The sequence below is a fragment of the Helianthus annuus genome, chromosome 11 (genome assembly GCF_002127325.2).
Source record: "Helianthus annuus cultivar XRQ/B chromosome 11, HanXRQr2.0-SUNRISE, whole genome shotgun sequence".
Lineage (NCBI taxonomy): Eukaryota > Viridiplantae > Streptophyta > Magnoliopsida > Asterales > Asteraceae > Helianthus > Helianthus annuus.
In genome coordinates, this window is record NC_035443.2 from 46,930,948 (window position 1) to 46,957,185 (window position 26,238).

The 26,238-nt window shown below is 38.4% G+C and overlaps 1 protein-coding gene across 1 annotated transcript; it reads left to right on the forward strand.

Moving 5' to 3' along the window:
- The first annotated feature begins 18,342 nt into the window (after positions 1 to 18,342).
- On the forward strand, positions 18,343 to 26,156 carry LOC110890163 (nuclear cap-binding protein subunit 1). The gene is made up of 19 exons (XM_022137731.2): positions 18,343 to 18,511; positions 18,595 to 18,654; positions 18,747 to 18,803; positions 18,897 to 18,968; positions 19,064 to 19,126; positions 19,624 to 19,800; positions 19,891 to 20,022; positions 20,293 to 20,359; positions 20,443 to 20,642; positions 20,732 to 20,802; positions 20,898 to 20,982; positions 21,072 to 21,140; positions 21,625 to 21,743; positions 21,828 to 21,966; positions 22,831 to 23,325; positions 23,844 to 24,143; positions 24,779 to 24,951; positions 25,035 to 25,125; positions 25,813 to 26,156. Exons 1-19 carry the CDS (start codon positions 18,425 to 18,427, stop codon positions 25,918 to 25,920), a joined length of 2,565 nt encoding a protein of 854 aa, XP_021993423.1. The 5' UTR covers positions 18,343 to 18,424; the 3' UTR covers positions 25,921 to 26,156.
- Positions 26,157 to 26,238: the final 82 nt, after the last annotated feature.

Genomic DNA, 26,238 nt, shown 5'->3' on the forward strand with positions numbered 1-26,238 from the left:
GCAATAAACATATTCCAATCATATAATCACATAAAACAAGCTAAACCACACAAAATCAACACATAAACATCCATGTTTCACACTCTACATCATTTACCCAAAAACTCGTTCAACATTCTTTTGTGCCCCTTTCTTGAAGCGTTGTCATTTTAAGCTATTTCTCGGTAGGTATAAAGCGAGTTGTTGATGTCATTGTTTGATCGGGATGCTAGAGTAAAAAAAAAAAAAAAAAAACAGGTCAAAGCCACAAATTCCTTAAACAAACACCACTTCAAGCATTATCGTTGGCTACTTATCCCCCCTTGTGTATCGACCTTGCCATTCACGTGGTCAATTCTTTCAATGCCAGTGCGTACAATCTATGCTTCCCAACATCCTCGGAAAACCATGTCGTTGCTCATGTGAACCATATATAAGCCGAACGCCATTTTAAGCTGGTATGGGAAGATTTCTTTTGAATACAAACTGATAACACTATCACGGAAGTATCGTAAGCTTTCACGTGATGTTCTCTCAAACATGTAAACATATTCATAAAGCGAGTCAGGAACATCTCGTATTTTAACTAACGTGCACTTTTGTAGTAACGTAAAAACTCTGATAGTCCCTTGCATCAAAATTAGTTTAAAAGTACTCAAAGTTTCTCTCCAAATCACCGACAATTAGTAATAATAGATATTTATCTGTTTGAAACCTTCTTTGAAACATCTCGGGGGTGAAGGTTCGATTTTCATCAGCGAAGTATTGTGCCATTAGTCCTTTATGTGACTCTTCACAACCGTCTCTATACAAAAACCTAATTAATATAATGGCACAATACTTGTCTCTATACAAAAACCTAAGTAATATAGTAAAAGTAAAAAAAAATACAATGACTTAAAAATAAAATAAAATACAACATTTTAATAAAATAAAAAAATAAAGACCTTGTTGACGATGAAGCGGAGTCTTGAACTTCGCCTAACGATAAAGAGACCACAATAGTAAATAAATCAAAGTTATGCCTACTTGTAAGTTGTCTCAATATTTTCTTCATCAAAACTTGACGACTCGTATGAAAATGGTGGAAGTTGAAATTGACATATAACTAGTAGGATTCTCCCGCGCCACGCGACGGGAATTCGATCGGTATCGGTTCCGTGTGTTACAGTATCGGCACTCGCTATAGCAATCAAAAGAGAAAACATATAATAAAAAGTAAAGTCGTGGCGTGTCCATAGAGGCTTTGAAATATGTTTTACGTCGATCGAACACAACGAAAAAGAATAGCGTACCGATGTTGTTCGGTCGGAATCATTTTAGTTCGTTACGACATTGAAACATAACCAGTAAAAAAATTACCATTCGTCATTGGTTTTGGTTTGGTTTGGTATGACAGCAAGACATTATCCATTTTCAATCAAATTTATATCGTACTTTTGAAAAAAATAAGCCCAACTCTGGAGTTAGATTTGTTTATTATGTTAACGTACACAAGTTAAAACAGTTCATTACGACATCAATATGTCACCGGTTAAAACTAATAAATTACCATTCATCATTGGTTTCGGTCCAATAATGTATTGACACGTGTCATAAGTTTGCACGTGGTAATAAATACTAAATAAGGACTAAAGTTGACAAACATTGAAAGTATGTGAATCCGAGGGTTCAAAATGTCAACAAGGGATAAATATACTGTACAGTAACCCTAAATGATGCTCGTACCTTCAAACGAATAAATCATGGATCGTACGGAACGAAATGTGGAAGAAAGCGAGAGATTACAAAATACAGGGGTTAAATGTGTCAACATGTTTAAGTTATACCTCTGAGTGACCCTTTAACGAACCCGATACTTTGTAACAGTAAATTACGCTCACTAGAATGTACGATATAAATTTCGCGAAGTCCCGTTTTAAAACGAGAAAGTTTTGATCAAATTTGTATGCGAGGGGCTAAAAGCGTCAACATTGAAAATTAGGACTTTTCGGGTAGTAATAAACTAACCGAGGACTTAACGGCGCGGGTAAAAGTCACGAGGCCCTTATACGTAAATAAAAGAGGCCCAAAGTGCAAAGTTACCCCTTCGAATCGCCAAAGGCCAACAATAATAATTGAAAAGATTTGAAAATCTTGAAAACAGGTCTCAGGCGGGCCGCGTAAAAGTAGCAAAGGACTTTACGCGGGCCGCGCTGACAGGAAAGATATGGGCTCTGACATTAGGATCCAGGCGGGCCGCGTAAAAGTAGAGTGATCTTGGACGCGGGCCGCGTCAATGCCCCAGATGCAGAAAGCGTGGACAGAAGCACTGTTTGGTGTTTTAACCGACATATGAGCCATTATGAGCAGCATGGGCACCCCCTAAACGTCCCCTATCACTCAGGGACACTTGGTGATCATCCAAGAACACTTGTAGGCATTGTTGTCAATAATCTAAGGTGTGTAGTTCACTATAAAAGGCCATGATGTTGCAACAATGTTCTTCACACCTTCTTCAACATTTCTGATCACTACTGGAGCTCAAGAACTCTCTCTTAGCATCTCTGGTCGTGTACTTAACTTTTGTAAGTGTGCTTAACCCTTTATAGTTTAGTTTTTGCTTAGATATAGCTTAAAAGTCAATCCGTCGTAATTAACGATTGACTTAACGATTAATCACAAATGGTCCAGTGATTAATCGAAACAAAGGTAGTTACATGTTGGTAATCATGTGGGCATTAAACCCTTAATAGGGCACCCTCTAATTCCCACTCTAACTAGTCCAAATGTCGGATCAAAGTTTCTTAGAAAAAGTCAACAGAATGCTAACTTTCGATTTTATGCATAATCAGTAATGTAAATGGTGTGTAACCTGTTTTGACACTCATATAACATAATAATAAGTATTATAACTAGTCTAATCTTGTTTGATCCGACCATTTACTGTTTTGACCCGGTTCGGAACCGAAAGTCGCAAAAGTTTGACTTTTGCTTTGACTTCAATTCTGACCCGTTATGGTATGTTTTAGATATGCCTTAGGACTCTCTTAGGACCAGGTTACATGATGGTATGACCCTCTGTGACCGGTTCGTTGTTTGTCCTAGTCGTTTGCACAATTCCGTTATATGCTTAAATGTTGACCATAACGTCCTTTTAACTTTAAAACGATAATTTTGGACATGTGAAAGGACAATAACCTTAGTTACTGATTTCTAAACATGTCCCTAAAATTTCATGTCAATCCGAGGTCTAGAATAGGAGTTATGCTAAATAGCGCAATTACAGAAACTTTAGTAATTAAACGACGCAATTAGCATAAAACCTATCTAAACCCAAATTTCGATACCAAATGTCACGGCCCCCGACCCACCCTGGACGGAATCGGGTGCCGTGAGCAGTCCCGTGGTACCGGTGGTTATTTTTGAAAAACATTGCAGCGGAAATTTCATCAGGACCGTGAGTTAGGAAAAATATCAGAGTTTAGAAAACACCGGATTTTATTTAAATAGATGGAATAAATTCCATGTTTTACAAAGGTAGCTTTTAATAAAAACAATATTTCTTAAGTTGATTTAATTAATAGAATAAGCCACTTCTTGATGCCTTCGGTGCCGGATCCAACCCTTACTCCAACATACTCTGATTACCTGAAACGCGTTTTAAAAAGGTTTTGTCAGCGGGAAATACTGAGTGAGTTCATTCAGGTTTTATAAAACGATCCTTAGTTATAAATTACAGCATAAGAGCGATTACTATGGCAGTATCTTATTTAATATCTGGTCTTGCCACCCGTGTGATGATGGTCATACCACTATTGGGTCCAGTCACCCAATTAGTGACGTTTTGTCACTGTTAGGTCTTATTAGCCTAACCCATGTTAGGGCTTATTGCCTAACCGTGAGAAATTAGTAATGTGCACAATACCCCACTAACCAGCGATCAAGATAACCACGACTTAATCCCTGTAATTATAACACTTTGAAAATAATTTGGAGTATTGTAAAACAGTTTGATAAAAAGAAGAATGACTCACATTATAATCATGCAGTTTCATACGGCCAAAGTTTAGTCTACAGATAAGCCTTGATATATTGCAGATTTATACAGGCAGAGCTTAGCCTATTGATTTATCCTTGTAACCTAGTGCACACAACTAGGTAGGTAACTTAATAGCAGTTACGTCAATTCACGAGATTAAACCTTCACAGCGATTAATCAGTGCAATACTCGATAATTCAATCGGATTCACAACGAATAACAGAGCATAGTCCGAATTCGAACAGCACTCTAATATTCAAGTCGAAATCACGACGAATAATCAAAGTACAAGCTCAATTGAGCAGCACCTGGACTATCGTTGGATAGTTATAATCGATCGGACGTTGAATCGTAATAGCGATCGAGTTATTATCCTGATTGCGGCAGCGTTTCGATAATTGTGTGTGTGTGTGTTGGACTGTTTCTGTGATAACTTGATCTACGTAACTCGGATTTACGTCGTTCCAAAGACAGAATTCAAGTCCCAACCCCCTCTATTTATACCCGAAATTTGACACCGTCGCGTAGCGCGAGGGGTACCCCCTATAGGTGTCGCGCTACGCGAGTGGTAACCTATGTTCATAGGGTAGCTACGTGTGTAACTAGGCTTGCTGTGTCGACAGTTTTTCAATTTTCGAATTTTACAAATAGTTATGAGGATAATCGTTGGCTAGGGTTTATCCCCCCCTGAGTTTTAGGGGCCCTGATCCTGATTCTGATTGTTCTGGAAATTTTAGGGTTAGTGCAGATTTACTTGGGTTTCTTAATTAGGGTTTCCTTAATAGCTAATTACCATCCTAATTATGGATTTTGGTGTCAGTTGTTACACCAAACCTTTTACACACTGATGTAATATAATATTTTGGGATTTTTAAAGATTTTTAATTATTTTTAACCTGCTCATAACCTGCGGTTATGGCATTGATTCGGTAAATACCGAATATACCCTTTTCGGACGTAAAACGAGTTCTACATGGTATTTTGACCCGAATCCAGTTGCTACTGATTTAAAATAATAAATAAAGTATTTTGAACTTTATAACCTGTTCAGAAAACTCAGATTTCCTGTAGAACTCGGAAACCTCTTTTAATAATCTTTAAAAAGACCGAAATACCCCTACGGGGCGTATATTGGGATTAAACTCGTCATGGGCATAATGGAAGGTATCCTACTGATACCACAACCTCTTTAAAGCATATTAACTTAGGAAACCTGTGTAGGATTCTTACGGTTACCCGTTACGCCATTTGCGCGCACGGTTCGGTTTATGTAATTAGTTTACATAAACTAGCCGAAACGGGTCAAACCTTATCGTTTTTACCTCAAACCCAGAATGTGGTTATATCACCCACATAAAAACAAGTCTTCAAACTTGTTGGGTCCAAACCACATTCCATTCCCGGTTTTCGCCTTTCAGGCGATTAAACCGTATTTATCCTTTGAAACTGACCGGTCTAAGCTAAGGCTAAATTAAAGACCCGTTAGGATTCTAATAGGTTGTTATAAACCTTCGTTCCAGAATAGGAGACCAGTAAAAGATACTTGCATTTGTTTATTGAGGATATTACTTGCTCAGGTAAATACTTTTAACTTATTTTCCGTTATACGGGCTTGGGTTACGGTATATAAAATACCGCTTGGTCGGGCAATTGACCCTAACTCATTAGTAGTTGGGTATTATCAATGTGACCCGTTTAAAAATTGGTTTGTTGGCTTTACGCCTTTGGGAGCTTAATGACCATGTCCCGGATATCCTTGGCAGCATTTTATGAAATGGCCACGACCTTGACACGCGGGTGTAGGCGTACACCCGACAATGTGTCTATATTTATAAAGGCATAACCGTTGGTTTTCCCGCCACGGCTTTATGCTATGTGGCGTGTCTATTAACCTTAAACCCGGCAGGACCCGGGCGACTGAACGCATAGTGAACATGTAATTATTTTACAAGATTTGATCGATAAATTATCCCAAGTTATAAAGAGTTTGTGCCTTGTGCATTCAAATCAATTTTATTAAACCTTTTACAAAAGTGTCGGTTGAATGTATTTACCAGTGTAAACTGACGTATTTTCCCCAAAAAGATTAAATGCAGGTTCTACACGAAATAGGCTGGCCACTCCTTAGCATCGTTAGAGTCTCGCAAGCTTGGGATGCCACTATCTGTTGAACATTATATTTCCTATTTTATTTTGATCCCCTGTGGATTATTTCGACTACTTGTGATACTTGGATATTACATTTGATGGTTGAAATATATATATCTTTATGCTTCCGCTGTGCATTTAAATATTGTGTGGTTTGACTATATTGTTGCCAACTACGTCACGGTAATCCCCCACCGGGCCAACTGGTGAAACGTGTGGAAATCGGGGTGTGACAGGTTGGTATCAGAGCTAACGTTGAGTGAATTAAACACTATCCTTATTTGTTTAATCTCAATGACACAATTGCACATACTCGAGTCTAGACAAGAACATAGGACAAATTCGAATTGTGGTTCTAGTTTGTCTTTTATCGTTTGTTTTTGATTTAAAATTGTTTAAGCAGGGAATATGCCACCAACAATTAGAAGAGGAGGAAGAGGCAAAGGGCCGATCACTACCCACAATGATCACGAGGCCGGACCTTCCAACATGCGAGCTCCTTCCAGCACAAGGAGTGAAGAACCCCAGAGGCGTAGAAGGAACCTCTTTGAGCCCGCTAGACGGTCTACCTCACACAGTTCGACGCCTTCATACCGTCACTCTTTTGGGCCGAACTCAGAAAACGAGCCCAGTAACCCTCGACCTTCGTTCATACCTCTCCAGCGTTCTGTTTCGCACCGTTGTTATGGCGATCCCACTCCTTTCTTCCAAGGCCAGTTCAACCCAGCAGACTATGTCCAAGAACCAGTAGGTTTTAACTCGCTAGGACTAGAGGACCATTTTTTCGAGGACAATGCGATGGTTATGGATGAGGACACGGATCCCATCGAACCTGCAAGAGGTACTCTCAACCATCCTATTGAGATCTCTGATGGGTCATCCTTCCACGGAACACCCTATCAGGGTCCAGACAGTTACCAGGCGAGGTTTAACCAGTGCGAGTGGTACTTTACACCCTCTCACCATTCATCACCTCACCAGCAGCAGCAGCAGGATCCTTCTGAGGATTCGCGTTTCGTGGCAGTTACGCCACCACCGCCTCCACCGCCACCAGTTCATCAAGCACCTCTAGATCCGCCAAGGTGTAGGAGATCAGGCGCGCGGATGTCCACACGAGGAGGGGAATTTCACTTTAGCACCCCTCGCCACTCGAGTGCAAGTCATTTTCCGCCATTGCCTGAAGACCCACAAATGGGTGAACCTTCGAGTCACCCTGCAGAGGTGAATTCTGCACCAGTTGCACCACCTCCGCCACCATTCGGCTATGATAACCCGATACCTGCGTACGCCGGTTCCACCGCGTACAACCCATTTGAGTTGCCGACTCACACTCACTATAATTATGCTGACGCCGACCCATACTTGGTAGCGGCCAATTACAACGCCCTCCATCCCGAAGGACCTTATGGAAATCCTTGGGGATTAGGATACGCAGCTCATGGGTATCCAGCACCTGCTAGGCCTCCGGTTCAGCAACCGTCGCAGCAGCCACGTTTTTCCCCACTAGAGCAGGAAGAAATCCTCCACCGTTTAAATAGGGTAGAACGAGACTTTGAGCAAGAACGTAAGAACAATCGTGGATTCCTTAAAGGCCTAGCAAACTTGTTAAAAGGGAAGAAGAAGCGAGATCATTAGTCTCTAGATGTACTATTGTAATTCCTATTTTAATCAAGTCCCTGTGTGGACATTTATTTGTTTTAGTCCCTGCGTGGACTTATCTTTTTGTCCCTGTGCGGACATCTATCCTTGTATTTGGTCCCTGCGTGGACTTGTTTTCTGTAAACCTCTGCGTAGGTATTTGTCTATGAAAGTCCCGTTTAGGGCAGTGCGTAATCATTATTATGATTAATGGAATGTTAAGTTTATAAATTTCATTTTTGCCATTTTAATACATTATTATATGAATAAATTAAAAATCATTCCTTTTAAATAAGTCAGCCTAAATAAAGAATCTTAAATAGTGAGACCTAGCCTGGTGTCATTATAAGACCCGGCCAAGATGGTGAGACCTGAGTAAAAGATTCAGATTCCTGTTAACCTCTGTAAACATGTTAACATTCTTGGTAGATGTGATTCGATAAAAATCACACGCGTCATTCTTATATAAGAATCCTTCAGAGGATTCTAAGACCCAAATTAATGATTTATAAATCATGGATTTAAATCATCAATTAAGATGATCACTTACCAAACAGCCATTAGTGATGTAGTGCCTACGGGCCATACTTATTGTCATATAAGACAAAAGACAGTTGTAGCCTATAACTCCCTGTCAGAAAAGGTAAAAGAACTATGGTTCAAACCTTCATGCCTTGATTCTCTGAAATCCCGACTGATAACATATAAAACGTCCATGTGACTAGGCTTTTGTGCCACTAAGAATATGGTTTGTAATTAGGATAAGTTATATTCAAATCCTAAATAAAAGTGAGTAACAAATTAACCAAATATGGTCTATGTTTACCATGGTTAATGAATTGCCATAAAAGACAATTCCATATTAAACTCCTAAATAAAAATTCTGTCGTATTCCTTGTAGCAGATCAAGATCTCAATGGCTGACCCAAATGGAGTTAATAGTCAATCAAAGGAGGATGACAATGATAACGCCCAAATTAATATAACGGGCGCTGAATTGAAAGCTTTAGTAGACGACGCTGTTAAGACGGCCTTAGATCGACAATATGAAGAGTATAGCGAGTCTCGAAGCAGGACCCGATCTGCACCACACTCTAAACCAAGAACCCATTCTAAACATCACAGCAAACCACCCTCGACCCAGTCTAAGCCTAAGAAGGACGACGATCGGCACTCATCAAACAAGAATAGTGTTCGTCCTAAGAATAAAGTGTTCGATGATGCACCTCGCGCCAAGGGTTGCACGTATAAGTATTTTGTTTCCTGCAAGCCCCGAGATTTTACTTAGGAGAAAGGCGCGGTGGATTGCATGACCTGGCTGGACGAAATGGACACAGTTTTGGACATTAGTGGTTGTGCTGAGAGGGATGTGGTGAAGTTTGTATCCCAGTCATTCAAGGGTGAAGCCCTAGCGTGGTGGAGATCATTGGTTCAAGCCTCTGGGAAGGTTGCTTTGTATAGCATGTCATGGGAGGAATTTATTGCTCTCATCAAAGAAAACTACTGCCCTCAGCACGAGGTTGAGAAGATAGAGTCTGATTTCCTACTAAAATTGCCTGTTAAAGCCTTGAATATGAATTTTGAGGTAGAGTTAGCTGATGGGACTATGGAAACAGTCTCAACTGTATTAGATGGATGTGTCATATCCATTAGGAACCACTCATTTCCTTTATCCCTGTTACCCTTTAAACTAACTCGCTGGTTTCGACGTAGTATTGGGTATGGATTGGTTATCGCATAACCAAGCCCAAATTGTGTGCAACAAGAAACAAGTGGTAATCAAGACCCCGTCTGGAGAACCACTTACCATTCAAGGAGATACTCGGCATGGATTGCCTGCGCAAGTGTCCATGCTAAAGGCATCCAGATGTTTGAAGAAGGGATGTGTCATTTATATGGCACATGTGACTATTAGTGAGGAGAAACCCAAGATCGAAGACATCCTAATCATCTCTGACTATCCTGAAGTTTTCCCGGAAGAACTGCCTGGTTTGCCACCAGATAGGCAAGTGGAATTCAGTATCGACGTCATTCTAGGAGGCAGGAGCAGTGCCTATTGCAAGAGCACCTTATAGATTGGCACCCACGGAAATGAAAGAATTGAGGACGCAGCTAGATGATCTGCTAGCCAAAGGTTTTGTTAGACCAAGTTCATATCCTTGGGGAGCACCAATCCTGTTCGTCAAGAAGAAAGATGGTTCGATGCGTCTATGCATCGATTACCATGAGCTGAATAAAGTTACAATCAAGAATAGGTATCCTTTGCCCAGGATCGACGATCTGTTCGATCAGTTGCAAGGAGCAAACTATTTTTCCAAGATTGATCTAAGGTCAGGCTACCATCAATTGAAGGTCAAGGACGAAGATGTGCACAAGACTGCATTTAGGACTCGTTATGGTCATTTCGAGTTCCTAGTGATGCCTTTTGGGCTCACTAATGCACCTGCCGCATTCATGGATCTCATGAATCGCGTCTACAAGCCGTATTTGGATAAATTTGTCATTGTCTTCATCGATGACATCCTCATATACTCAAAAAAGTCAAGCTGACCACGAGAAGCATCTTCGATGTATCCTTAAACTGCTTCATCAAGAAAAGCTGTACGCCAAATTCTCTAAATGTGAATTTTGGCTACGAGAAGTTCAATTCCTTGGACACGTAGTCAGTGAGCGTGGTATCCAAGTGGATCCCGCCAAAGTTGAAGCCGTCATGAATTGGCAGGAGCCGAAGACGCCTACGGAGATTCGCAGTTTCCTAGGTTTAGCAGGATACTACAGACGCTTTATCGAAAAATTCTCAAGGATTGCTGCACCCCTAACTTCTTTAACTAGAAAGAATATAAAGTTTAATTGGGGCCCTAAGCAGCAAGAAGCTTTTGATATCCTTAAACAGAAGCTAAGCAATGCTCCTGTGTTGACATTACCAGAAGGAATGGAAGAATTTGTAGTGTATTGTGACGCATCGCACACCGGGATGGGTTGTGTGCTTATGCAGAAGGGCAAGGTGATTGCCTATGCTTCACGACAATTAAAGCTGCACGAAAAGAATTACACCACCCATGACTTGGAGTTGGTGCCGTTGTATTTGTACTAAAACTATGGAGGCATTACTTGTATGGCATTAAATTTGTGATCTATTCTGATCATAAAAGCCTTCAGCATCTGTTCAATCAGAAAGATTTGAATATGAGGCAGTGACGTTGGATGGAAACTCTGAACGATTATGACTGTGAAATAAGATACCATCCAGGCAAGGCCAACATAGTCGCAGATGCCTTGAGCAGAAAAGAAAGAGTGAAACCAATAAGGATCAATGCCAAGAGCATTGAAATCAAGAACAGTCTGAATGAGAGATTGTTAGCTGCACAGAAAGAAGCTGTGTCAGAAGCTAACTATCCTAACGAAAAGCTAGGAGTAACTGAAGAGCATTTATCCTATGGCAAAGACGGAATTCTGAGATTAAATGGAAGGATATGGGTTCCTGTTTATGGAGGTCTTCGTGACGTTATCCTTCAGGAAGCCCACAGTTCCCGATATTCCGTTCATCCTGGAGCTGATAAAATGTACCAGGACTTGAATGCAAACTTTTGGTGGATAGGCTTGAAGAAGTCTATAGCCACCTATGTAGCAAAGTGTTTGACTTGTGCGCAAGTAAAAGCTGAACATCAAAAGCCGTCAAGCTTGCTACAACAACCCGAACTTCCCGAGTGGAAGTGGGAAATGGTGACGATGGATTTCATCACCAAGTTGCCAAAGACAAAGAAGGGAAACGATACAATATGGGTAATAGTTGATAGACTGACCAAGTCAGCACATTTCCTACCCAGTTGTTTGTAGATAAGATTGTAGCCCTTCATGGCGTGCCTGTGTCTATTATCTCTGACAGAGATACTAGATACACGTCACACTTTTGGAAAAGTTTCCAACAATCTTTGGGCACACGTTTGAACTTCAGTACGGCTTACCACCCTCAGACGGATGGACAGAGTGAGCGTACGATCCAAATGTTGGAAGACATGCTTCGTGCATGTGCGATCGACTTAGGCGGTAGTTGGGATAACCACCTACCATTGGTCGAGTTCTCCTATAACAACAGCTACCATACGAGCATTAAGGCTGCACCTTTTGAAGCCCTATATGGTAGAAAGTGTAGAACGGCCGTTTGTTGGGCAGAAGTTGGAGATGTCCAGATGACAGGACCTGATATAATATTCGAAACAACGGACAAGATTGTCCAAATTCGCGATCAGTTGAAAGCTGCCCGAGATAGGCAGAAAGCTACGCAGATTTGAAGTGTAAGCCTTTCAATTTCGAAGTAGGCGACAAAGTATTGCTTAAGGTATCGCCCTGGAAGGGGGTGATGCGATTCGGTAAGAAAGGCAAGTTAAGCCCGAGATATATTGGACCCTTCGAGGTAATCGAACGTGTCGAATCGGTTGCCTACAAATTAAACTTACCAGGAGAGCTCAGTGGTATCCACAATGTGTTCCACATCTGTAATCTGAAAAAGTGTTTTGCTGATGAATCACTGGTTATACCGCATACAGATGTACACATCGATGAGAGCTTAAAGTTCGTTGAAAAACCTGTGTCGATCGAGGATCGACAGGTTAAGAAGCTTCGGAGGAAGTATATACCGATTGTGAAGGTAAAGTGGGATGCCCGTAGAGGTCCCGAGTACACGTGGGAAGTAGAATCCACGATGAAAGAAAAGTATCCTCATTTATTTCAATAAATCTCGAGGTAGAGATTTCTTTTAAGGGGGTGAGGATGTAACACCTCGAAATTTTGCGTCCAATAATGTATTGACACGTGTCATAAGTTTGCACGTGGTAATAAATACTAAATAAGGACTAAAGTTGACAAACATTGAAAGTATGTGAATCCGAGGGTTCAAAATGTCAACAAGGGATAAATATACTGTACAGTAACCCTAAATGATGCTCGTACCTTCAAACGAATAAATCATGGATCGTACGGAACGAAATGTGGAAGAAAGCGAGAGATTACAAAATACAGGGGTTAAATGTGTCAACATGTTTAAGTTATACCTCTGAGTGACCCTTTAACGAACCCGATACTTTGTAACAGTAAATTACGCTCACTAGAATGTACGATATAAATTTCGCGAAGTTCCGTTTTAAAACGAGAAAGTTTTGATCAAATTTGTATGCGAGGGGCTAAAAGCGTCAACATTGAAAGTTAGGACTTTTCGGGTAGTAATAAACTAACCGAGGACTTAACGGCGCGGGTAAAAGTCACGAGGCCCTTATACGTAAATAAAAGAGGCCCAAAGTGCAAAGTTACCCCTTCGAATCGCCAAAGGCCAACAATAATAATTGAAAAGATTTGAAAATCTTGAAAACAGGTCTCAGGCGGGCCGCGTAAAAGTAGCAAAGGACTTTACGCGGGCCGCGCTGACAGGAAAGATATGGGCTCTGACATTAGGATCCAGGCGGGCCGCGTAAAAGTAGAGTGATCTTGGACGCGGGCCGCGTCAATGCCCCATATGCAGAAAGCGTGGACAGAAGCACTGTTTGGTGTTTTAACTGACATATAAGCCATTATGAGCAGCATGGGCGCCCCCTAAACGTCCCCTAGCACTCAGGGACACTTGGTGATCATCCAAGAACACTTGTAGGCATTGTTGTCAATAATCTAAGGTGTGTAGTTCACTATAAAAGGCCATGATGTTGCAACAATGTTCTTCACACCTTCTTCAACATTTCTGATCACTTCTATAGCTCAAGAACTCTCTCTTAGCATCTCTGGTCGTGTACTTAACTTCTGTAAGCGTGCTTAACCCTTTATAGTTTAGTTTTTGCTTAGATATAGCTTAAAAGTCAATCCGTCGTAATTAACGATTGACTTAACGATTAATCACAAATGGTCCAGTGATTAATTGAAACAAAGGTAGTTATATGTTGGTAATCATGTGGGCATTAAACCGTTAATAGGGCACCCTCTGATTCCCACTCTAACTAGTCCAAATGTCGGGTCAAAGTTGCTTAGAAAAAGTCAACAGAATGCTAACTTTCGATTTTATGCATAATCAGTAATGTAAATGGCGTGTAACCTGTTTTGACACTCATATAACATAATAATAAGTATTATAACTAGTCTAAGCTTGTTTGATCCGACCATTTACTGTTTTGACCCGGTTCGGAACCGAAAGTCGCAAAACTTTGACTTTTGCTTTGACTTCAGTTATGACCCGTTATGGTATGTTTTAGATATGCCTTAGGACTCTCTTAGGACTAGGTTACATGATGGTATGACCCTCTGTGACCGGTTCGTTGTTTGTCCGAGTCGTTTGCACAATTCCGTTATATGCTTAAATGTTGACCATAACGCCCTTTTAACTTTAAAACGAGAATTTTGGACATGTGAAAGGACAATAACCTTAGTTACTGATTTCTAAACATGTCCCTAAAATTTCATGTCAATCCGAGGTCTAGAATAGGAGTTATGCTAAATAGCGCAATTACGGAAACTTTAGTAATTAAACGGCGCAATTAGCATAAAACCTATCTAAACCCAAATTTCGATACCAAACCTTTTACACACTGATGTAATATAATATTTTGGGATTTTTAAAGATTTTTAATTATTTTTAACCTGCTCATAACCTGCGGTTATGGCATTGATTCGGTAAATACCGAATATACCCTTTTCGGACGTAAAACGAGTTCTACATGGTATTTTGACCCGAATCCAGTTGCTACTGATTTCAAATAATAAATAAAGTATTTTGAACTTTATAACCTATTCGGAAAACTCAGATTTCTTGTAGAACTCGGAAACCTCTTTTATAATCTTTAAAAAGACCGAAATACCCCTACGGGGCGTATATTGAGATTAAACTCGTCATGGGCATAATGGAAGGTATCCTACTGATACCACAACCTCTTTAAAGCATATTAACTTAGGAAACCTGTGTAGGATTCTTACGGTTACCCGTTACGCCATTTGCGCGCACGGTTCGGTTTATGTAATTAGTTTACATAAACTAGCCGAAACGGGTCAAACCTTATCGTTTTTACCTCAAACCCAGAATGTGGTTATATCACCCACATAAAAACAAGTCTTCAAACTTGTTGGGTCTAAACCACATTCCATTCCCGGTTTTCGCCTTTCACGCGATTAAGCCGTATTTATCCTTTGAAACTGACCGGTCTAAGCTAAGGCTGAATTAAAGACCCGTTAGGATTCTAATAGGTTGTTATAAACCTTCGTTCCAGAATAGGAGACCAGTAAAAGATACTTGCATTTGTTTATTGAGGATATTACTTGCTCAGGTAAATACTTTTAACTTATTTTCCGTTATATGGGCTTGGGTTACGGTATATAAAATACCGCTTGGTCGGGCAATTGAACCTAACTCATTAGTAGTTGGGTATTATCAACGTTACCCGTTTAAAAATTGGTTTGTTGGCTTTACGCCTTTGGGAGCTTAATAACCATGTCCCGGATATCCTTGGCAGCATTTTACGAAATGGCCACGACCTTGACACGCGGGTGTAGGCGTACACCCGACAATGTGTCTATATTTATAAAGGCATAACCGTTGGTTTTCCCGCCACGACTTTATGCTATGTGGCGTGTCTATTAACCTTAAACCCGGCACGACCCGGGCGACTGAACGCATAGTGAACATGTAATTCTTTTACAAGATTTGATCGATAAATTATCCCAAGTTATAAATAGTTTGTGCCTTGTGCATTCAAATCAATTTTATTAAACCTTTTACAAAAGTGTCGGTTGAATGTATTTACCAGTGTAAACTGATGTATTTTCCCCAGAAAGATTAAATGCAGATTCTACACGAAATAGGCTGGCCACTCCTTAGCATCGTTAGAGTCTCGCAAGCTTGGGATGCCACTATTTGTTGAACATTATATTTCCTATTTTATTTTGATCCCCTGTGGATTATTTCGACTACTTGTGATACTTGGATATTACATTTGATGGTTGAAATATATCTATCTTTATGCTTCCGTTGTGCATTTAAATATTGTGTGGTTTGACTATATTGTTGCCAACTACGTCACGGTAATCCCCCACCGGACCCACCGGTGAAACGTGTGGAAATCGGGGTGTGACAAAAACTATCAAACTAAAACAGTAAAGCGAACACCTAAAGTATTATTATCCTAAAAAATTATAATCACCGTTCAAATTAAATATTATATAATAAATATTTTTTTGTTAAAAAACCTAAATCAAATACCTAAGAAACGTTGTCAGTGTTCATCAGGAGTTTAAAATCATACGTATAATATAATATAATAGGTGAGAAAATTAATTTTTTGGATGAAAATGATTGAAATACATAGTTAGTTTCTTAGTGAGTTTTTTTTAAATGGTCAAAAACTATTTTTAATGGTCACATGACCATTGTGAGCTTTGGTGGTAAAAGGGAAATACTCCTCGATTGTGAATTGGAAAAAAGTCCTGAAATAGGGGATGGTGTTACCGGTTGCGGAATTTTTTCACGGGTTCATGGTGTTTTTCCCCCACACTCCACTTCGTGCCCTCTTAACACATCTTTACATGCTATAACTACTTTTAAATTACACCATTTATTCATGATGAGACTTGAATCCTTATCACTTTGGGAGAGATAAACCATTTTAACATATTAGAATAATTGGGCTACATGCCCTTTGCTAATGGGACTTGAACTCTTATCCCTTTAGGAAAGATACACCATTTTAACACATTAGAATAAATGGGCTACACGCCTTTTGCTACTCTACATGGTAAAATCAGATGCATCAAACTTGGTGGTGAACATTTTAACTAGAGCACCTAAAGTTTTAGAAATGGTAGTATCAACCGGAGTAATGCGACAAACAATAAGATGGTGTATAGACGTCCCATCACACAATGTCTTAAACGGTGATTTGAAACCATAGCATGTTGTAAAGAATCTAACACCTCTTCGATGACGTTTTTGCTTTTTCAACCTCATCTGCAAGGCAAAGAGGATCCCAATGTTTACTATGGTGCATATCACGACCAGTGTTGTAAAAACCAGATTAAACATTGATTAAAATTCACCAGTTTGTGCAGGAAGATGAAGCGGCAAACATGGATATGGAGGAAGAAGAGTGTATAAAGATCAAGCGAGAGAGATCAACGATTGGTGGAATTAAAATCGAATACAAAAAGAGACGAACCTACTGGAGAGATCAGAGAATAATGGAATTGAAATTGATATGGAAAAGGAGACGAAAATCTGCCAATTCCACTTCAAACTTCCTTCTTGCCCCAACCCCGATCGTCAATCTACATTCAACCTCTTCAAACCCTAAAACAAGGGGTGGGTGGCAGTTGAATTGGTAGTTTATCCTCCTACTGCATATGCGAGGGAACAAGTTTACGACTTCGCGTGAATAAGTTTTTTTAACCGCCCAAATATATAAAATTGCAATTTAAAGAGGATATGTGGAGAACATGGTGGAAAATGTGGAGCTAACCATCAACTAAGGAAACCAATTAGAACCGCCTTGAATTGCCACCACAACGGTTAATTTTGTGAGTTTAAGTTGTTGGGATTTAATCTCAGCTGCATTCAACGGTGAGGGTTGATTTGTAAAGCAATTAGACTATGTAGGATGATAAAAATATATGTAATGTGTTCGTCTTTCACACTCGCCGCGAAGTGTATGAATAAAGATACAAAATAGAGTTACATGTCATTTTAGTTCCCGTGGTTTGGGTCATTTTGTCAGTTTAGTCCAAATGTTTGAAACGGTGCCATTTTAGTCCAAATAATTTTAAACGTTGCCATTTTAGTCCACTAAGTTGACTCCATCCCTTCATTTTGTTAACTAGAATGACATTTCGGTTATTCTAAATGTAATTATGTTAATCAGAAGGGCAATTCGATCATATAAAATGATCGAATTACCCTTCCAGCTAACAACAAAAATGGACGAAGTTAACCCAGTGGACTAAAATGACAACACTTGAAACTATTTGGACTAAAATGACAACGTTTCAAACATTTGGACTAAACTAGCAAAATAACCCAAATCACAGGACTAAAATCAAATTTAACTCATACAAAATAAATAAACAATAAGATTGCTTTTAACCTATTTTAGGTGACAAATTGACTTATAACCTGATTAATAGCACTGTTATCATTCACGCCGAGACAAGCTAAAAAAACATAAATGAGTAAACTTCCCTTTTGCTTCCTGTGGTTTGGTCACTTTAACGGTTTTGCCCCAAACCTTTAAAAAAAGCCATTTTCCTCTAATAGTTTGCTATGGTTTTTCCATTTTGCTCCTCGCCTCTAACTCCATCCAAATTGTCTATTTTTTCATTTTGCTGCGGGGAGCAAAATGGAAAAACCATAGCAAACTATTGGAGAAAAATGACTATTTTTAAAGGTTTGGGATAAAACCGTTAAAATGACCAAACCACAGGGAGCAAAACGGAAGTTTACTCAACATAAATTAATGTAACCCAAAACCCGGTTTAACCAGCAAACCCGGTTCAGTAACCATCACATAGCCTGAGCGAGCGGTCGTAGGGCTTGTAATCAATCAGTCGAACAAAACCCTTTGTATCACTCTTCTTCCGTACGCTCTCTGCATATTCATTCGTTCGTTCGTGTGTTCCAATATGAGCAGCAGTTGGAGAACCCTAATTCTAAGAATCGGCGAGAAATCCCCTGAATACGGTGGAGTTATCGATTTCAAAGACCACATTGTAACTCATCCCCCATTCAATTTCTAAAACCCTAGTCATTTTCCCCCTTTTTCCATAAACCCTAATTTTCTTCTTTGTTTCAGGATGCCTGCTTCGGTGCTGTTCGTCGTGAATTAGATCATTCTCATGACGATATCTTAACTGTAATTCACTATTTCATACTCATTATTTCATGATTTTTGTTTTTTTTAATTATATTTCAATTTGACCTAATTTATTACATGTGTTTTGACAGTTTCTTCTACAATGTTCAGAGCAACTGCCTCACAAGATTCCTTTGTATGGAACATTGGTAGGTTATGTTTATTATTCTTTACTCTTTTTTTTTTAAACTTTTTTGGTTATAACTTATAAGGTGTTGATGTGTTTTTTTATATGTGTTTAGATTGGGCTGTTGAATTTGGAGGACGAGGATTTTGTTAAGAAAGTGTTGGAGAGTACTCAAAATAGTTTGCAGGTGAGTAAGAACTTTTGTGTTTTTTAGATTGTTGCACTGAAGTTGTTGTGCAGTAGGTGAGCTTGTTGTGATGATTTGTTTTTGACTTTTTGCAGGATGCATTGGACTCCGGGGATTGCAACAAGATTCGTGTAACAATGCGGTTTTTAACTGTTTTGGTATGTTATTCTTTTAGAGAATTCGGCATTCACATCCCATTATTCGTTTGTCGACCCGGACTTATAACTTGAGGAAATATTTTAGGTTTTTAATAAATAGGGATGAAATTTAGGGGTGCAAGAAAGAGACAAAGTAATTAAAAAAGTATTTTTTAGTTGGATAGAGATAGAAATGGGGAATGGTATGCGGGGGGGGGGGGTTAAATTAGGTTAACAAATTTTTAGAGAGAAAGATGAATTTTAGCTAAATTATAGAGATGAGGATGAGGAATCCAATGTCAGTGCTAACATGCTATGTTGAGACTTTAGAGGAAAAACTGTATCAGTATCAGCTGAAGTTAACGTCTTTGAGTTGTAATTGGAAATACAATTTGGCTTACGTCACTCTTTCAATTTGCATATTAGTGGTGCAACATGTACAATATCACCCTAGCATCACATCTTTCTTATTTGCCGATATGTATTGTGATATTTTTTTGTGCACGTATGTTATGTAGATGTGTAGCAAAGTGATCCAACCTAGCTCACTAGTGGTGATATTCGAAACATTATTATCATCCGCTGCAACCATTGTGGACGATGAAAAAGGGAACCCTTCATGGCAAGCGCGTGCTGATTTCTACATTACCTGTATTCTTTCCTGCCTTCCTTGGGGTGGTGCTGAACTTGTTGAGGTGCATTTTCTACATTCGTTTCTTTTAAGTTTTAGCAAACACAAGTTTTTTGGTCACTCTGTTTGATGATGGAACACTTGATCTTTGCAGCAAATTCCCGAAGAAGTTGAAAGAGTTATGGTTGGGATAGAAGCCTATTTAAGTATCAGAAGACGTGTTTCTGATGTCGGTCTATCTGTGTTTGAGGATATCAACAAAAGCAACAAACTTCTTGTTGAACAGGTATTTTTTATGTTTGTTTAATTATGTTCGTTTAAGCTTGTTTGTTTATGTTCGTTTACGTTCGTGAACTGCTCGTTTAGGTTTTAAACGAACACGATCAGGCTCATTTTCTTAATGAACACGAACAAAAAAATTGTTTGATTATATGTTCGTGTTCGGTTAAAGTTAAATGAACGAACACGAACATGCCTTTGTTCGTGTTCGTTTACAAGCCTAATAATAACTTCACCTGCTTTCGTCTTCTACTTACACATAACCTATGTTCTTTAGGATTTTGTGGAAGACTTATGGAGTCGAATTCAAGATCTCGCCAAGAACAGCTGGAAACTCGAGAGTGGTAATTTTGATAGACCCATTAAATTCACCGTTTTCGAGTTTTCTTTATAATTGATTTTTTTTTTTCTAACCGTCTGTTTACAGTTCCAAGGCCACATCTTCTCTATGAAGCACAACTAGTAGCAGGGAAATCTCATGATTTTGGACCAATCGTTTGTCAGGAGCAACCTGATAACCCTGTGGAACTTTCTAGAATCAATTTCGGTAGACAAAGACACGAGGCAGAATTGAAATATCCTCAGAGAATACGTAGGCTCAATATATTTTCCGCTAGCAAAATTGAGGTAATAAAACAAATAGAAGTTTCTTACACTTTTATTAGGTCATTTAACAGATAACGGTGTTGATTTCTCTTTTAAACTTTTTGTGTCAGGATTTACAACCTATAGACCGTTTTGTTGTGGAAGAGTATTTATTGGATGTGCTCTTTTATCTAAACGGATGGTTTGTACTTTGTAACTTATTTTAGTAGTTTTTGTTTAACAAGATTTATTTTTGTTTTCGCTTATTCTTATATTTGTTTGTTTGTGCAAAGCTAGTCGAAAGGAATGTGCTGCATGCATGGTTGGTCTACCTGTCCCTTTCAGATATGAATATCTCATGGCCGAAACCATTTTTTCTCAGGTAAAAAGCCAGTGATTCAAATAGTTTTGATGCATTAAAAAGATGCAACTTCTTTTAATTCTTGAATAACGTTGAATGTTTTTTGTCAGCTTCTTCTATTGCCTCAGCCACCGTTTAAGCCCATATATTACACGCTTGTCATAATAGACCTTTGTAAGGTATAATAGCCATCTTTTACTTATTACCTTTTTTGGGAGTTTGATAAATTTTAGAGTAAAATGCCATTTTCGTCCCCGAGGTTTGGCCAGTTTTCGACTTTCGTCCAAAGGTTTGTTTTTTCGCATATGGATCCAAAAGGTTTGAAATCTTGCCGTTTTCATCTGGCTTGTCAACTCCATCCATTTTTCTTCGTCAAGTCAGGGGTATTTCTGTCTTTTTTATTAACTTAAAGGGCAGTTCGGTCTTTTTCACTTTAATGTAAAAAGACAGGATACCCCTGAAAAAGACTAAATTGCCCTTTAAGTTAACAAAAAAGATGGAAATACCCCTGTCTTAACGGAGAAAAATGGATGGAGTTAACGAACTGGATAGAAATAGCAAGATTTCAAACCTTTTGGATCCAGATGAGGAAAACCAAACCTCAGGGACAAAAATGGCATTTTACTCTAAATTTTTTATAGAAAATTATCGTTTTTTTTGTAGTCTCTTCCAGGTGCTTTTCCTGCAGTTGTAGCTGGGGCTGTGCGGGCCCTATTTGATAGGATAAGTGAGTTAGACATGGATTGTAGGACCCGTCTCATTCTTTGGTTCTCACATCACTTGTAAGTTTTTTTACTTATTTATTTAACATTGATTTCTTTTCTAATAACTTTTTTGTAACTTATACATGCATAATGACGTTGCAGATCAAACTTTCAATTCATCTGGCCATGGGAAGAATGGGCTTATGTCTTGGATCTTCCAAAATGGGCCCCACAACGTGTGTTTGTTCAGGAGGTTCTTGATAGGGAAGTCCGTTTATCATACTGGGACAAAGTGAAGCAGGTAATTTAGAAGCATTTATGACATCATTTCTGATTGTTTTTTTTTTCTTTTTTTCATTTATCGTATCTTTTAGCCATTGGGAAAAAGCGTTTTTTTTCCTAGATGTGGTAGAATACTAAAATGTGCTGTTAGAGTAACGGGTCAAAATGGGCAATTTTAGTAAATGTTTTGTTAGATTGACACTTGACCGAAATTTTATTTGTTGAAAACTATTGAGCTTTCTACAAAAGTTGTATCATTTCAGACTTTCAGTAGTATTCTCACTCTTTTTGAACAAAAAGACAATAGGCTTTATACACGTGGTTGAAAAAATCTCGCCTAGCCTCTGATTAGTTGCCGATTAATCATCGCTAGTCGGAGGTTAACTGGTAATTTTCATCTAATCGGCCAATTAATCGCTAGGCGGTCAACGTTGGTCAAATACGGTCCTCATCGGCCAAAACTCGGTGGCAGTCTAAGGATTCCGCCTAAATTCCGGCCAGTTTCCGGCAGTTAATCCTTTTTTACTTCAAAATATGGGTCGAAGGTGTTAAAACATGTCCACTTAAAAAAATTACATATAAAAATGTGTGTGTATACATATAAAACTGAAAATTACATATAAAAACCCAATCCAATTTATCCTGATTAAAATCGCTAGCCGGTAGTGTTCTTACAACACTGCTTATACATATACATAAGCTTCAAGAAATTTCTACTTATCTTACCTGTTCAAGGCAATTTATAATTTACTCGTTTAACCTGTAATGGATAATAAGAACATAACCACAGTTAACCCATTCCTAAGTAAATAGGTCAAAGATGCAAACTCTTATTTTTTTTTATTTTTGATTTTTGTTTATATATATATATATATTTGTGCAGAGCATTGAAAGTACTCCGGCTTTAGAGGAGTTACTTCCTCCGAAAGGTGGTCCCGACTTCCGATACATCTCAGACGATGGTGATAAAACCGAATACACACTTTCAAAAGAACTCAACAGTATGGTAAAAGGAAGAAAAACCGCACGCGAAATTATTATTTGGCTCGAAGAAACCGTAATCCCAGTCAACGGACTAGATGTTTGTCTAAGAGTCGTTGTGCAAACCCTTTTGGATATTGGATCAAAAAGCTTTACTCATTTGATTACTGTGTTAGAGAGATACGGACAAGTTATCGCCAAAATTTGTCCAAACGAAGAAACACAAATTATGCTAATATCCGAAGTCAGTTCGTTTTGGAAAAACGGTGCTCAAACAACCGCCATAACCATCGACAGAATGATGGGTTATCGGTTAATTTCTAATTTAGCTATTGTGAAATGGGTTTTTTCTCCGTCAAATATTGACCTATTTCACACCACCGATCGTTTGTGGGAGGTATTGCTAATAAGTAATAACATTGTTAATCATTTTATTTTGAGTAAAGTGCCATTTTCGTCCCTAAGGTTTGGCCAGTTTTGTGACTTTCCTCCAAAGGTTTGTTTTTCTGCATCTGGATCCAAAAGGTTTGAAATCTTGCCATTTCCATCTGGCTCGTTAAGTCCATCCATTTTCTTTGTTAAGTCAGGGGTATTTCCGTCTTTGCTGTTAACCTAAAGGGCAATTTCAGTTTATGTTAAAAAACCGAATACCATTGAAAAGGACCGAATTGCCCTTTAAGTTAACAAAAAACATGGAAATACCTTTGACTTAACGGAGAAAAATGGATGGAGTAAACGAGCTGGATGAAATAGCAAGATTTCAAACCTTTTGGATCCAGATGCGGAAAAACAAACCTTTCGATGAAAGTCGCAAAACTGGCCAAACCTCAGGGACGAATATGACATTTTACACTTTTATCTATATGAACATATAGTATTCTGTTTTTGTTGCTTACTTGCTCATTGTTTAAACAGATTCTCAGAAATGCTCTGAATAAGACGTATAATCGTATTTCTGATTTAAGAAAAGAGATGGCTAATTTGAAAAAGAGTGTTGTAAAAGCCGAGAAAATTGCAGCCATGGCTAAAGCTGAGCTGGATGGTGCTGAAAGTAAGCTTATGCTTGTGGATAATGAGCCTGTTGTTGGTGAACATCCAGCTAAGATGAAACGTTTGATTTCAAATGCTGAAAAGACAAAAGCGGATGAGGTGTCTGCTCGTGAATCTTTAGAGTCAAAGGAGGCTCTTTTTGCACGAGCTCTTGAAGAAAATGAGGTATTAGTTATATATTGACGTTACATTTAGTATGAATTTTTTTGTTTGTAAAGAATTCTTTTACATGCCTAACACGTCAGTCGAGATGGCAAAATGGACGGACTGAGAAAACTGGCATTTTTGTTACGGGTTGGTTCAAAATGATTTGAAAACATTTTTTTTTGTTCAGATTTGTTTTATTTTTTTATGTAATTAGTGTCGCACATGATTGCAGAAAATAAATTATTTCAGTAATAAATTATTTCACATGATTGTTAAAACGATCTAGTAGGTTTTATGCATATACAATATGTGTTTGACCACCCTTTCAAGTTATTTTTGCAAAAAAATATATATAACAAGACAAAACATAAATTAAAACGACCCATTCGATTTTATGTTGCATTTGGCACTTTTTGTCTATTTTTTCTTATATAAATAGCTAGTGTTAGATCATTTCAATAGTAATTTGTTTTTAAATAAGACGATTTAGAAGGTTCTATGCATTAGAAATACATATGGGACGACTTTTGACTTGCTCGACCTATAATCCATACGCGTTTGGTATAAAAACATAACTTAAGCTGACCCACACAAAAGCGAATGTGTCGTATAGCCGCCATAAATCAGACATTAACTATATGCTGTCTATGCAGGCCTTGTTTCTGTCGTTATACAAAAATTTCTCGACTGTTTTGATGGAACGTCTTCATGAAACATTTGGAGAGAAAACCTTGGACCACAAGGATGGTGATTCAGAAGCAATGGCCGTTGATGAAGATGACACTTCTGCAATGGAGACGGATAAAGAAAATGGAAATTCCAAGAGGTATTTAACTATCATAACTTCCACTAATTAGCGTGTGTCAAGATTTTGTAAATAATTGTTTTTTTTCATTGTAAATTGTGTAGAAACTCCGGATATATCATTGGGGAGAAAGAACAATGGTGTTTGTCAACTCTGGGCTATGTCAAGGCTTTTTCAAGGCAATATGCTTCTGAGGTGTGTTCCATGGTTTTTATTTTGATTAAAATGCCATTTTCGTCCCTGAGGTTTGGTCAGTTTTGCGACTTTTGTCCAAAGGTTTGTTTTTCCGCATCTGTATCCAAAAGGTTTAAAATCTTGCCACTTTCATCTGGCTCGTTAACTGCATCTATTTTTCTCCGTTAAGTCAAGCGTATTTCAGTCTTTTTTGATAATTTAAAGGGCAATTCGGTCCTTTTTAGGGGTATTAGGTCTTTTTTACATAAAGTGAGAAGGACCGAATTGCCCTCTAAGCTAGCAAAAAAGACGATAATACCCCTGACTTAATTGAGAAAATTGGATAGAGTTAACAAGCCGGATAAAAATGGCAAGGTTTTAAACTTTTTTGATCCAGATACGAAAAAACAAACCTTTGGACGAAAGTCACAAAATTGCCCAAACCTCAGGGACGAAAATGACATTTTACTCTTTTGTTTTCGTTTTCTTTAACGATCTCAGTTTTGCATCTTAAAGTCTAATTGCAAGCTGAGATTCATATCTGTAATTTAGAAAGGGGTTTTCTTTTAGTGGTTAAACTCTTATTATTCAAAAATATGTATTTTGGGCAACAATTAAAATCAAATTAGAAAGCACAAAATGATAATATTTCTAAACTAAATATTTAAAATGTTATTCAAGTAATGGAAGTATTGTTGTGTTGAACAGATATGGCCACACATGGATAAGTTAGAGGAGGAAGTAGTAACCGAAAGCGTTCATCCTCTGTTCAGAAAAGCAGTTTATTCTGGCTTGCGCCTGCAAGTCGATCAATGATTCAAAGTATTTTTTTTTTGTTGTTTTTGCATAAAGTTATTAAATTGTGGACATGAGTTGCAAATTCTGTAGTGAGGTTGGTTGGTTGGTTGTACCAAATGTATGAGTAGGGTGCAATTTATTTTACATGTGGAATGGTTGCTGCAACAACTGTGTTGGTAGGGTACAAGTGCATGGATATTGTCAAGTTTTTAAGGAACCTTTGATATGATAGATGATGCTATTTTCTGACTTTATTATACGCACAGATTTTTTAATACAATTTAGAATAAACCCTATGTTTTTTTAGGCATATACTATGTATCTAAAAATCTGGTT